The sequence below is a fragment of the Antechinus flavipes genome, chromosome 6 (genome assembly GCF_016432865.1).
Source record: "Antechinus flavipes isolate AdamAnt ecotype Samford, QLD, Australia chromosome 6, AdamAnt_v2, whole genome shotgun sequence".
In the NCBI taxonomy this organism is placed as follows: domain Eukaryota; kingdom Metazoa; phylum Chordata; class Mammalia; order Dasyuromorphia; family Dasyuridae; genus Antechinus; species Antechinus flavipes.
The window spans coordinates 16294507-16306733 of record NC_067403.1 but is presented as its reverse complement, the minus strand read 5'-3'; the positions used below and the strand labels follow the sequence as shown (position 1 = coordinate 16306733).

The window sequence follows — 12227 nt, the reverse complement described above, 5'->3', positions numbered from 1 at the left end:
AGCTAATTGTTCTCTCGCTCAGCTCTCTCCTCTTCAAAGGGAGAAAGTGTCGGTGATCTTCCTGGTGGCACTGCTGGGAGAGGGAGCCAACCCGGGATGCCCGACCACTCCGCAGCCGTCCGGGGTTAAGTCACGATGACGGGTTGTTGTGTTTTCTGGGCTCCTGGTTTTGGAGGAGAAAGAACACGGCTCCCTTTTAGTTCCTTCCCCAGCCCATTAATCTCCAGAAACGAGGCGTGTTTTTTAGTTACAGCCCAGCTAGAGAAAGTGCATATGTTAAAGCAGATGGACGAAATTAACAGTTTCATTAAATTGATTTTAAAATTGTCAGTTTCACGATGACACCAAAGCAATCATGGCGCTGGTTTTGTGCCATGATTGGAAATTCAGACTTCAAAGAATGTGTGAAACTAGCAGTTTTGTCTTGGAATTAAAATTTTTAAATTGCCTTCCCTCTCGCTGCTGAATGCTTAGTTCTTTCACAGCAAAGACTGATTCATGCATTCATTTAAGCTCAGAATTTTAATTATTTAAAAGAAATCCAAAAAAAAATCTTTTATCAAACAGATGACTTCCAAGTGTGTGAGATTTTGAGACCTAGAAGCTCAAGTCTTAGGAGTAATTCCCTTCCCCCACGGCCCTTATTGTCCATCCCTTGCTAACGACTGCACCACCATGACAATTTTTGGAGTTGGGGCCAGGGGCCGTGGGAGTCATGTTCTAATGAATTATTTCCCTTTCACAGAATCATAGAATCTGAGAAGCGTAAGGGGCTGTAGTCTAAGCCAACATGAAGCCATCCCCACTCTAACAACCTCACCGCGTGGCTGTTCGGCCTCCCCTTTACAGACTCACCGTCTCCTCAAGCAACCAGGGCTTTGATCATTAGGAAGCTTTTCTTGATATCAGACTAAGCTGGAGAGTGTACCTCCCGCTCCTGCTCCTGTCCTTCCCTCTGGAGCCCACAGAACACACAGAATTCACCCACCAGCCCTTAGATCCCCCCTGCTTTTCTTCAGGCTCAACAGGCCCCTAAACTGCAGTCTTTGGGGCTTTAAGCCAAACGGATGGTTTTGTTCAGGTTTTTGGCCACACAGGTGAGGTACGGGCGAACGACATCTTAATGTTTAAAAATCCTTTGCTGTGAATACCATCGGGAAGTCCCTGAGAAGGATATATATACTTAAAAGTAAATCTATGAATAAGTTGGCATGGGATTTATTTTTAAAACTTCACTTGAATGGTACAGTTTCTATTGAATAGAGATAAGAAGATTAGATTTGTTGGGTAAAATGAGATTCTTAATTGCAGTGTGTTCCGATGGATCCTTGTTTCCTGAGGTCCATGTTCCTGTAGTGATGGAGATTGCAGCCTATCCCTGCCATCTCTTCCAGCATGATTTTTACCCATGACTTCCTACATTTCAATGCAAGCAATCTACCCAATGTATATGTTTGAGGGTCTTCCTCCCTTTCTCCTGAAGTAATGAGATCACCAGTGAGACACTGGGCTTTCTACTTGCCATCCCTTGTTCACTCTGCAAGATTAATTCATCTTTTCTATTGTAGATTTTCCTAAAAGGGTCTTCCTCCCTTTCTTCTGAAGTAATGAGAACACCAGTAAGTCACTAGGCTTTCTACTTACCATCCCTTGTTCACTCTGCAAGATTAATTCATCTTTTCTATTGTAGATTTTCCTAAAGAGGGTCTTCTTCCCTTTCTACTGAAGTGATAAAAACACCAGTAAGTCACTGGGCTTTCTACTCGCCATCCCTTGTTCACTCTACAAGATTAATTCATCTTTTCTATTGTAGATTTTCCTAGACGTTTTTTACTCCTATTGTTCTTCATTGTCCCTCATTTCTTCCATGTTGCAGGATACTCACACCCAACACATGATGCTCCCTAGCAACTTGAATTGTGCTAGGCCAAAATCCAGATCTGCATCCCACACCTTGGAGTCACTCTCTCATTGACTGAAAACTCTTGAATCATGGTAGTGGCTGACCCCTTCTCATAGAATAGGACCATTATATTTTCCTCCCCACTTCAACTGGCAAGGCGGCGAGAGCCAAACGTTTTCACTCTTCACGGCTCAGTGGCTTGAATTGATTGAGGAAAAGGACATATTGGTAGTTTCAAGGCCGTAGCCCACCTCCGGTTTGTTTATATTTTCAACCACATCTTTTATGTTCATCTTCCCAAATGACTTTTGCTACTTTCTATTTTGATTCCTCAGTGGTTGGGTGGAAAATCTAAAATAAAATCATGAAAAAATATTTTGGACTTCATAGGAAAATTCCTGTTGAGTATCACGGTTTCCAAGAAGATAAGAAAGAGCTTAAACTAGTTGAAAACAGCTCTTTAAAAGTGAATCATGTGTGGGATTTAACACTCAGAAGAAGTTTTTATAATACAAGGCCTGGCACGGGGCCTTCCTTGCACACAGTAGGCTCTCGATAAATACACGAATGAATGAATAATAAATAATAGACTAGAGAATTAGGAGACGGTGGTAACTGGAATGGCGGAACCATAAAGCCCTCAAGTTTTGCCCAAGTGCTAATAAATTTAGAGGTTCCCAGGAAGGCTTTAGAAGATGATATGTAGCTTAAGGAATCTGAATAATCAGCTCCTGGCTCACAGCGGTGTTTTAAAGGAAACTGGCTACTTAATGTCTTATATATGGCCGTGTCCGGGAAGGAATTGGAAGCAAAGGGGACAAGAAAGTATCCAGTTCAAAGGGGTGGGGCAAGAGAATTGGGGGACTCGTATAACTTTTTCAGAAAAACAGAGGAAATGTTAGAAGGAAAAAAAAATACCTTTCTGAGGAAAATCTAATAGAGGTAACCTCTCTTAAGAGTTTCAGTGGTCCTGATTTGCTGGTGAGTCACACTGAATAAATTGCTCTCCAGGGGGATCTTTTCAGCTATATATGGCGAATCAGTTTTCCCAGGGCACCAGACAGTCTTTCAGAGCCTAGGAAGAAGTCATTTGCAAAATGACGTCTTAGCATCCCAGAAGAGTTTAATTTACCTCCCCTGAGGGTGGTTTACCTTGACTCACTGTAGGATCAGTCATAACAATAACTCAGATAATTTAATTGGCTCTCTCCCCCTCTTTCCAGAATCCTGGCCACCTCATGGTAATTAATTTTGTGTACCCTGAATTATGTTATTTCCAGTGCCAGGAAGCCAAAATGATTCAGTGCTAGAAGTTGGTGGGAGGATATTTGAGAAGGCTGTAAAGAGACTCTCCGGTATTGACGGTCTACATCAAATTAGCTCCATTATTCCCTCCCTGATGGATTCCAGCTGCTGTGGATACCATAAAGCATCCTACTTCCTTGCAGTCTTTTATGAAACGGGACTAAATGTGCCTATAGATCACCTACAGGTAGAGTATTTCATGGATTTTGCTGGTATCAGTAACCCTCTTTACATTTTTTCCTTTTAGCAGTAATTTAAAAAAATTGTCGAAGAGGTTGGGAAGGTGGAATAGTTGATGTCCGTCTTGGCTGGTAGAAGCGGCCATTTCTAACTCCCCGGGGGGCTCTGAAACTCCTGAGGTAGAAGCGAAAAGGCCGATGGATGAGGTAACGCCATTATGCGGGAGCCAGTGCCTGAGCGTTTGACTAAAAGAGGAAGTGATATCTCTTCTGGAAATGCAGCCTTAGATGAAGAGCTGGTCTTCATCATCCAGAGAAGCGCTCCTACCACGTTGCACAGCAACTTGAGCATTTAGGAGCAGATTATTTCTTTATTATTATTATTATCATAGCTTTTTATTTACAAGATATATGCATGGGTGATTTTTCAGCACTGACCCTTGCAAAGCCTTGTGTTCCAACTTTTCCCCTCCTTTCTCCAGATGGCAGGCAATCCCATACTTGTTAAACATGATAAAGTATATGTTAAATACAATATCTCTATATACATATTTATACAGTTGTCTTGCTACACAAGAAAAATCAGATCTAGAAAGAAAAAAAAAAACTGAAAGGAAAACAAAAATGCAAGCAGACAACGTTGTTGTCCACACTCATTTCCCATAGTTCTCTGAGGAGCAGATTATTTCTTGAAAGATAATCTCAACCCCTTCCCTCCCAAGCCAGACTTTGATAAATGCCTGATTTTGGTTACTTTAGTCTCATCCTCCTGGTCCTCTAGGTAAGGAGAAAAGTGTGGACCTCTGGTCATCTCCATCCCCTGGGGAAGGGATGACCGTGCCGGAGAGTTTAAAAGGAAAGTGAGCAAACTGACTATGCAGCTCCAGCTGACGTTTTGTATTCAGTTTTCATAAACGCTCTGAAATGTTGCCTGCTCTGCATATTGTTTTCTGATTTCCATAATTTGTTGATTATCCTTGATCCCTGGGTTACCGCCTAGCACGGGCCAGGAGCTGCCTCCCTGCTTGGGCAAAGGCACTGCCCCTTTTTTCCATGCTTTGTCGGTGGCTTTGTTTGGGGTTTGTTTGGGGTTCCATGGGGAGGAGCCCTGGTAAGGGTTCCGGGCCCTACTCTGGGACCTGGAACCTGGGTTCTGGCTTGGAGTGAGCCACAAACCAACAAGGTGATTTCAGAGACAAGTCTTTGCAGTCCTTTGTTACAGGAGCCGAGTTTGGAATCTGGCCCTGCTAACCTAAGGCAAGTCACAACAGCCCGAGGGCTTCTGAGAAGAGAAGGCCGAGGAGGAAGTGCTTGGGATGGTTCCATCCCTGCCAGATCCAGGGGCCTGGTTGTTTGGTCCTGGGCCGGCGTGGGACCTGGGCCGAGCAGCTCCCTGACTTCCCCTGGAGAAAGAACAAAAGCCCTTCCCAGCCTCCCTGGCCCGCGAGGGACTCCATGATTGTTATTCTCGTGGTCCTCTGTTTTGTTTTAACCAGGGCAAGCTGTATAGCTTGGTCGGGGCCCAGGGGAGCGAGAGATTGTCAGCCATGAATCTTGGCTACAAACACTACCAGGGCTTTGACGAGTACCCGCTGGACTGGGAACTGTCCTACGCCTACTACAGCAACATCGCCACCAAGACCCCCCTCGATCAGCACACTCTGCAGGGAGATCAGGTACGGAGTTAACGAGCAGGGACGATTTACTGCGGCGTCCGCACAGGCCGGGAGAGGAACCACCTCAAGGGCCGGCATCTGTTGCTGATTTATTCCCAAATTCCTAGAGAATGCGTCTCGCTGAATGAAAGGAGAGCTTGTTAAAGGCTTTCACCACATCCCAATTCTCTGTTATCAAGAATGAAAGAACAATCTCCTTTCTGTCTGTGAGTCAGGGCTAGAAGAAGGAAGGACGGGTATTGGAAGAGAGGGACTCAGCTCTTAATGTGTTATATTGATGAGAGACCCCCACCCTCTGCCCCTGAACAATCCCTAATGCAAAAAGGAAAACAGCTATAATTCCAGATATCATAATGAAACAAGGCTAAGGGCCAGAGTGGACCCTAGATGGTGGGTGTGGATGGCATAGAGAGCGGTGGCAAAAATAAAATATAAAAAAGAGGGATGGCAATAGAAGGCTAAGTGAGGAACAAGAAGTCGATGTCAGCTTTAAAAAAACCCCAACAACTCCAGACCCCGTTCTGGGTTTTACGTACATCATTAGTTCTGGTCCAATATAGTGGGAACACTGGACTTAGAGGTAGCAGATCTAGCTCCGATGCTTAACTAACAGCAGAAGCATGTGAGCTCTGGTTTTCTCATCTGATAAACACAATGAAGGATCATTGAATTATCTATTTGATAGGTTTTTTGTGAGAAAATATTATGGAAAGGTGAAAGGTTATTAATTATTATTATTATTACCATCTATCCATGTTTCTCCTGCTTGACAGGTTTTTGTGAGAAAAGTACTTTATAAATTAGAAAATATTATGGGAAGATGAGAGGTTATTATTAATAACTTTTATATTATTATCATTATTATCCATCCATGTTTCTCCAGAAGTTGCAAAATTTATAGCAGGGAATCTCATATCTCTAAATAAGAATTGATTGAGAAGGACTGACCTAGGCCCACACTTCCCAAATAAAAAAAAAATGTATATTATATAAGTGGAAATAATCCAGCTGATAAGATTATCAGTTGTAGATCTAGGTTAATCTGTTTTGATGGAGGTGTTTTCTCTTATGAAATCACAGTTCCTGTGGGGGGAAAAAAAATCAATCCCTAGTCCAAGGTATCAGGACTTTACCTGGAAGAAAGATGGGAACTGATGAAGGAATCAGTGGGTGACCAGGAGTCAGTTGTGAAGAATTTTGATGACTATTTTTTTTCAGATAGTTAATAGTGACCCTGGATGTAAATGGAAAATTAATCGTACTGATGAAATCTGCAATCTCTGAACCGTCTTCCCGCTGGAAGAGAACATTCAGAAACTAGCCACGGCCGATTCGCCCAAGTCACTTTATGGTCACTGCAGGAACTGGGCCACTTTGTACCCTCTTAGCTGGGTGCGTCGCCTGCTGAGGATCTGGCTCATTACCCTGACCTAGCTAGACAGTCTCCTCGCCTGCACAGAACAAGGCTGGCGTCCCGATGGCCGTGGTCTAGGAAATAGAACTCGGCCATCCTCATGGTTGTGAAATACATGATCCCACACGATTGTGAGGCTTCTTGAAACTGTCCCTTTAGGAGAAGGGCGTCCAGTGATTATTTCATCCTTTGGATTTATATTTCCAGCATGGTGTTTAGCACTTCGTAGGTGTATAATAAATGGTTGTTAGCTGATCAAGTCAGAGATAGAGATAGAGTTTCCTACTGAAAAATGAATTGGGATACTTGGGCCTTCTGAGAGGAAGCCTATTTATTTAGTGTGTCTCCCTTCCTCCTCCCCCCATGGGGTCAGAGCCAGGAAGATGAAATGAGATCTATTCTATCCTTATAGATAGAAAATAACACGCTTGGACCTGCAAATTAAACAGTCAGGAAGACCGATCAGAACTCAAGTTTCCTTCAGAATATCTAATAAATGGCTTCTTGAGAAGTTAAGTAGAAGTAATACATTCATTTAAATATCCCTTTGTTGAACATCAATTAATTCATCAGTGGCACCCAGAAAATGAACACGGTGGATGTAGGAAGCTAGACCTTTGGTTAACAAAGGAAGTGTCAGTTAAAAAAAAAAAAAAGGAATCGGGACGAGGTAGCATTTTTTCACTATTTTCCTTAATTTATGAGTTATCATCTGTTTAATTTTATAGTAATCTCTAACTTTACTGTAAACGCTAACAGTAATCATCTCACTTGGGATCTCTTTTTTATGACTACGTAGGATGCCATTCTAGCTTTAAGAGAAATGTAAACAGCAACATTTATGTGGCTTGATTTTTTTCCCCCAGGGCCATTATGTTATTTTTTTAAAATTCCCATCATCCCGGCATTAAAGGTCAGCGACATTATTTCCTGTCTAGATTTGGCCAAATCGTGTGCGTCCCTAATAGACAAAGTGATAGGATGGGAGAGGGTGCTTGGGGTGAGAAAGATAAGTTTCTTCAGAAGCTATTGTTCTTCTAGAAAGTAATTATCATGCTTGTGTGATGGCCTGAGTTAAAACCTTGATGTTTTACTGTGCAACAACTGGCATTTAATATTCAGCAGTAAATACCCAAAGCATCCGACCCACTTTATGCACCGGCTAAATTACACCCAATGTTTCATTTTATAATGACGTCCAGTGCTTTCTGAAACCTGAGTGTTTTCCACTCTGCTCTTGTCGTTAAAGAGACTATTTGCCCATCCCTTTAAAATATCTCGAATGTTAAATTGCAAGAAATAACTTGGGGATGTGAAGGGGGCAGGGTGGGATCTCACGTCGCTGCCTAATGGGAGCCAAAGACCTCGGCTGATTTATACGCCGCATTAGAGCCGTGGCTCGGCGGAGGGGGTCGGTGTTAGTAGGTGTTTAAAGGCCGGGTTATGAAATTGCTCTTCCCTCTCACTGCGAGTGGTTCTTGGTTCCCGGGCCTGCCGGCCGACCCATTAAGTTTTATAACTCGAGAGAAGGCAGATGCTGCTACAACCTGTGCGAGCCCCCCTGGAAGCCGCGACTTCCCAGCTGCACAGAATTCTCCTCCATCCTGGCTTTTCTTCTCCCCTCGGCACTGCCCGTTTCTTTCACGAGTCCCGCTGAGCCGACGGCCAGAACCTAGTGGGAACTGGCCCGGCTCCGCTGGAGGAGGTTAAAGGTACAGCCGCTGGGCTGGCCTGCTGTGGGCGCCAACTCTGAGCCGGCGCCCGGTGCCAGCCGACTCCTTATCCAGCCGTGGATCTTTTGCCTGGTAGGTTCAGGGCCTGGCTTCCCTCCAAGGCCCCTTTCTTGGCCAGAGCTGAACAGGATTCTTTGTAAACGCTTTCCCTTCCTCACTTAACATCAGTGTTAATTAGCACTAATTGCTGTCCCCTGGGCACGCAGCCCTGATTTGGGGGAGTTCCACTCGCGTTAGCGGGCAAAAGAGATGGCCCCCTGCGGGATAGGGTTTCAAGGGCACTGAGAAGAGGCTCAGGTCCCTGAGCCTTCCCTTGGTTATCACTTACGCCCGACAGCTCCTTGATGGTTGCAGGTTTAGATTAAGGTTTTGATCCCTGAAAAACTGAAAAGATCTGTGGGAGAGAGAATGTTCGAAGCTGCTCTGCATCACCAAGGAAGGATCTGTGAGCCAGGTGAAGGGGGGAGCCTGGGGGGTGCTGGACACCAATGGCAGCCCCGAGCCCCCAAGGAAGAGTTCATAGTTTTGCTGATTTGTTCTACCTTTTGAGGGCCTCATTTTGTTCGTCTATATGAGGAGCTCAGAACATGATCTCTGGGGTCCCTCCCTTCTTTAAGTCTCTCCGGTACATGGGGGTCCTAGCTCAGGACCCTCCAATTTTGCTTTAACCTCAGTCCTTAAAAGTGCCCAGATGGGGAATCTGAGGTCATAAAGCCCCAGAGGGCACAGCCAGGGTCTCGGGGGGCGACGTTCAGCCGTCCCCCTCTAGTGGCAGGATCCCTGCGGCAGGCTTCCATTTCCTAACCTCGCTCGGTGAAACGGGACAAAGAACTTGGGCCGTCCCCCGAAGCTTGGCCCGTGGTCGCATGTTCGGTGGGAGCCCCGGGCAAACATGACCAATGAGCTTCACGGGGAAGCGGCTTGGACGGCTATCTCCACAGAAGCTCACGGCGTAACTGATAGTGGCCATTTGTCCCAGCTCTCCCCGTGCAGCTTCAGGGTCTGCCATGGCCCCCGATGCTCTATCACAGTCCTGCCTCAGGCCCCTAATGTCCTCCTCCGATATTACAGGATCCTCCCTCCACATGTCAACATCTGGAAAACAGAGACGGCCGCGGCGTACAGAGAACTCAGAGTAGGCTCACAGATGCCAGGTGTTTTTATTAACCCTCATTAAGAGAGTGTCAAAAGGGAAATCAAAGCCATTCTCAATGCTGTCTGGGGCCTCCTTCCCAGATCAGGGCTGGATCCGATATCTCTGGTTGTTCCACCACCTGCTCGTGAAACGAACAGGTCTGGGCAGCCGCCAGAATGGGAGTCACTCTCGGGAAGCAGTCCCTGCGTCATTCTTAGGTGTCATTATGTGAATGAGACCCCTCCTCCCAACTTATCAGAACCTCTGTGTCTTAATTGTTTTGTTCAGTTATTTAAAAAATTAAATCATCCCTCTAAAAAGCGCTAACATTTGCCCCCACTGAAGGTATTAGAAATGTATTCTAAAATAAGGGTGTCGGACTGGAATCGGTGCTTCTTAAACTTTTTCCACTCGTGACCCCTTTTTTTCCAAGAAATTTTTACATAACCATGAGGGTATAGATATACATGTCAAATAGCTACTGATAATAAATCATAATTTCGCAGCCCCCATATTCAGTTAAGTGAATAAAGTGGCAACTCACAGTTTAAGAAGCTTTGGACTAGCAATCTCCCTGATCCCCCCTGATATTATGGTTTGGGCCATGTTTTAGGCTTACGTGGAAACAATAAGGCTGAAGGACGACGAGATGCTAAAGGTCCAAACTAAAGAAGATGGCGACGTCTTTATGTGGCTGAAACATGAAGCGACAAGAGGCAATGCAGCTGCTCAGGTAAAGGTGGGGGCCGCCATCCGCAGTGGTTTTAAATGTTCCCCGGGTTGCATGTAATGTGGGAAAAGTGAGGAAGGACCAGAGGAGGAGGATGGGGAATCTTCCTGCAAGAAGGTAGCAGTGAGCAAGTGGAGGGTCGGAAACTTAGAAGAGGATGGTTGTCCTCCCCCTTCACTTTTTCCATGAAGAAACTGATCTAGATACGTTAAGGGATTGGCCCAAAGGTCACCGGCTACATTTTGGCAGAGCTGGAATCATAAATGTAGAAACAGGGAGGGAAGCGTAATATGGGAGGACTTAAGGAAAGATCTCACTGGCTTCCTAGGGCACTTTTATATACTTAGTTCTTGTGTTAAGGGGATTTGTCTCTGTTCTTCATGGCTCGGGAAAGAAGTCATTTAAGGATTTCATTTTAGTTTCTCTCTCTGTCTGTCTGTCTCTCTCTGTCTCTGTCTCTCTCTCTCTCTGTCTCTGTCTCTCTTTCTCTCTGTCTCTCTCTCTGTCTCTGTCTCTCTCTCTGTGTCTCTTTCTCTGTCTCTGTCTCTCTCTGTCTCTGTCTCTCTGTGTCTCTTTCTCTGTCTCTGTATCTCTCTCTGTCTGTCTCTCTCTCTCTGTCTGTCTCTGTCTCTGTCTTTGTTTCTGTCTCTGTCTCTCTTCTCTCTCTGTCTTTCTCTATTTGTCTGTCTCTGTCTTTCTCTCTTTCTCTCTCTCTTTCTCTTGTGTCTCTCTCTTTCTCTGTCTCTGTCTCTCTCGTTCTCTGTCTCTCACTGTCTCTCTCTCTCTCTTTCTCTCTCTCTCTCTCTCTCTCTCTCTCTCTCTTCTCTCTCTCTCTCTCTCAGGCCTGGCATTTTGGAAATTTTCTCAGACACATCCCTTGGGGAACCTGGTGGTTTTATTGACAAAATAACAGAAAAGAAGTTCTCGTTGTCTCATGAGGAGACAGGTTTTAAGTAATGAGCAAATTTATTTTCTTAGGATCATTTGACAAGAGAACAGACTGTCTAGGAAGAGAAGACGAGTATTAAATAGATGTTATTGATAAAGGAGATCTCGAGTAGAGCACTCTGGGGAATCTGACTCAGTGCTGCCTAATTTTGTCAGGGACTCGGATAATTGTAATTACATGGCAGCCTCATCCAGTACGCAGGTGATAAGTTGGGGGGGTGAGGTTGATACCACCACCGAATGACATTGGGACCCAAAAGGATCCCGATAAGCTAGAACTTTGAACGTGTGGCAAGATGAAATTTAGGAGGGGTAAGAGAAAAATATTACATGGATTTAAAAAGAAAAAAAAAACTTTGCAAATATAAGATGAGTGAGTTTGGCTAAACAGCAGCTGATTAAGGCTAGGTAAGAAAGAAATGAGGCAGAGAATAATCACTTTTACTTAATAAAAAAAAAAAGAAATTCAGGAAGGGAAGGCCCTTGGGGCTTCTGGCCAAAACAGGAACAGTTGCTATTTATGTTCCCTCTGAGCCAATCTCGATCGAAACGATGGCCAAGCTGGAACTTCTTGTTGGCCAATCCTTTCTGGACCATATGATCATAGGGGGCTAAGAAAGCCTCCGAATGTGGGCAGTGGTCCTTTGTCCTGGCCAGACCATTTCTGAATTTTTGTATTCCAGTGTTCTGGGTCACTTAAACTAGAGAGCATCCAGAGGAAGATGAGCAGAAAGGTGCATGATCTCAAGTCCATTCTGTCTGAGCATTAGTTGAAGGAACTCTGGGAGTTCAGCCCCTCAGGAAGGTCATGAGATCAGTCTTCCTAAATTTTATGGGATGTTGAATGGAATATTAGATTCGACTTGTTCCTTTGACTCCAGAGACAAAATTAGGTTTGAGGTTGGGGAAAACTCCATCACAGTTAAAGCTGTCCAGAGGGAAGGCTGAATCCTCCCTTCTTGGAGGATTTCAGGTAAAGACCTAATTGGGAGATTGCAGAGTGGGACTGGATGCTGCTGACCTTCCTGCTGCCTCTGAAACTCTGTGCTTCTGTGATACCTCAGTTTTTGTTTATCTTTCTCTCCCTCCACCCACTCTCACAAAGATAGACTTGCTCCCTAGCTTCTATTAGGATATTTCTAATTATGGAGTGATTAAAGGCTACGGTTATCAGGTGGAAAACATAGGATGTCAATCACCTTGC

At 44.7% G+C, this 12227-nt stretch overlaps 1 protein-coding gene across 1 annotated transcript in view; it reads left to right on the top strand.

Annotated features, from left to right (window-relative positions):
• The window catches only part of SEL1L3 (SEL1L family member 3), a 110919-nt gene that overhangs the window by 56986 nt on the left and 41706 nt on the right, over window positions 1-12227 (top strand). The window contains exons 10-12 of the mRNA XM_051967383.1: window positions 3184-3395; window positions 4884-5063; window positions 9959-10078. Coding sequence (XP_051823343.1) covers window positions 3184-3395; window positions 4884-5063; window positions 9959-10078 — 512 coding nt within the window. The remainder of the gene's footprint in view (window positions 1-3183; window positions 3396-4883; window positions 5064-9958; window positions 10079-12227) is intronic.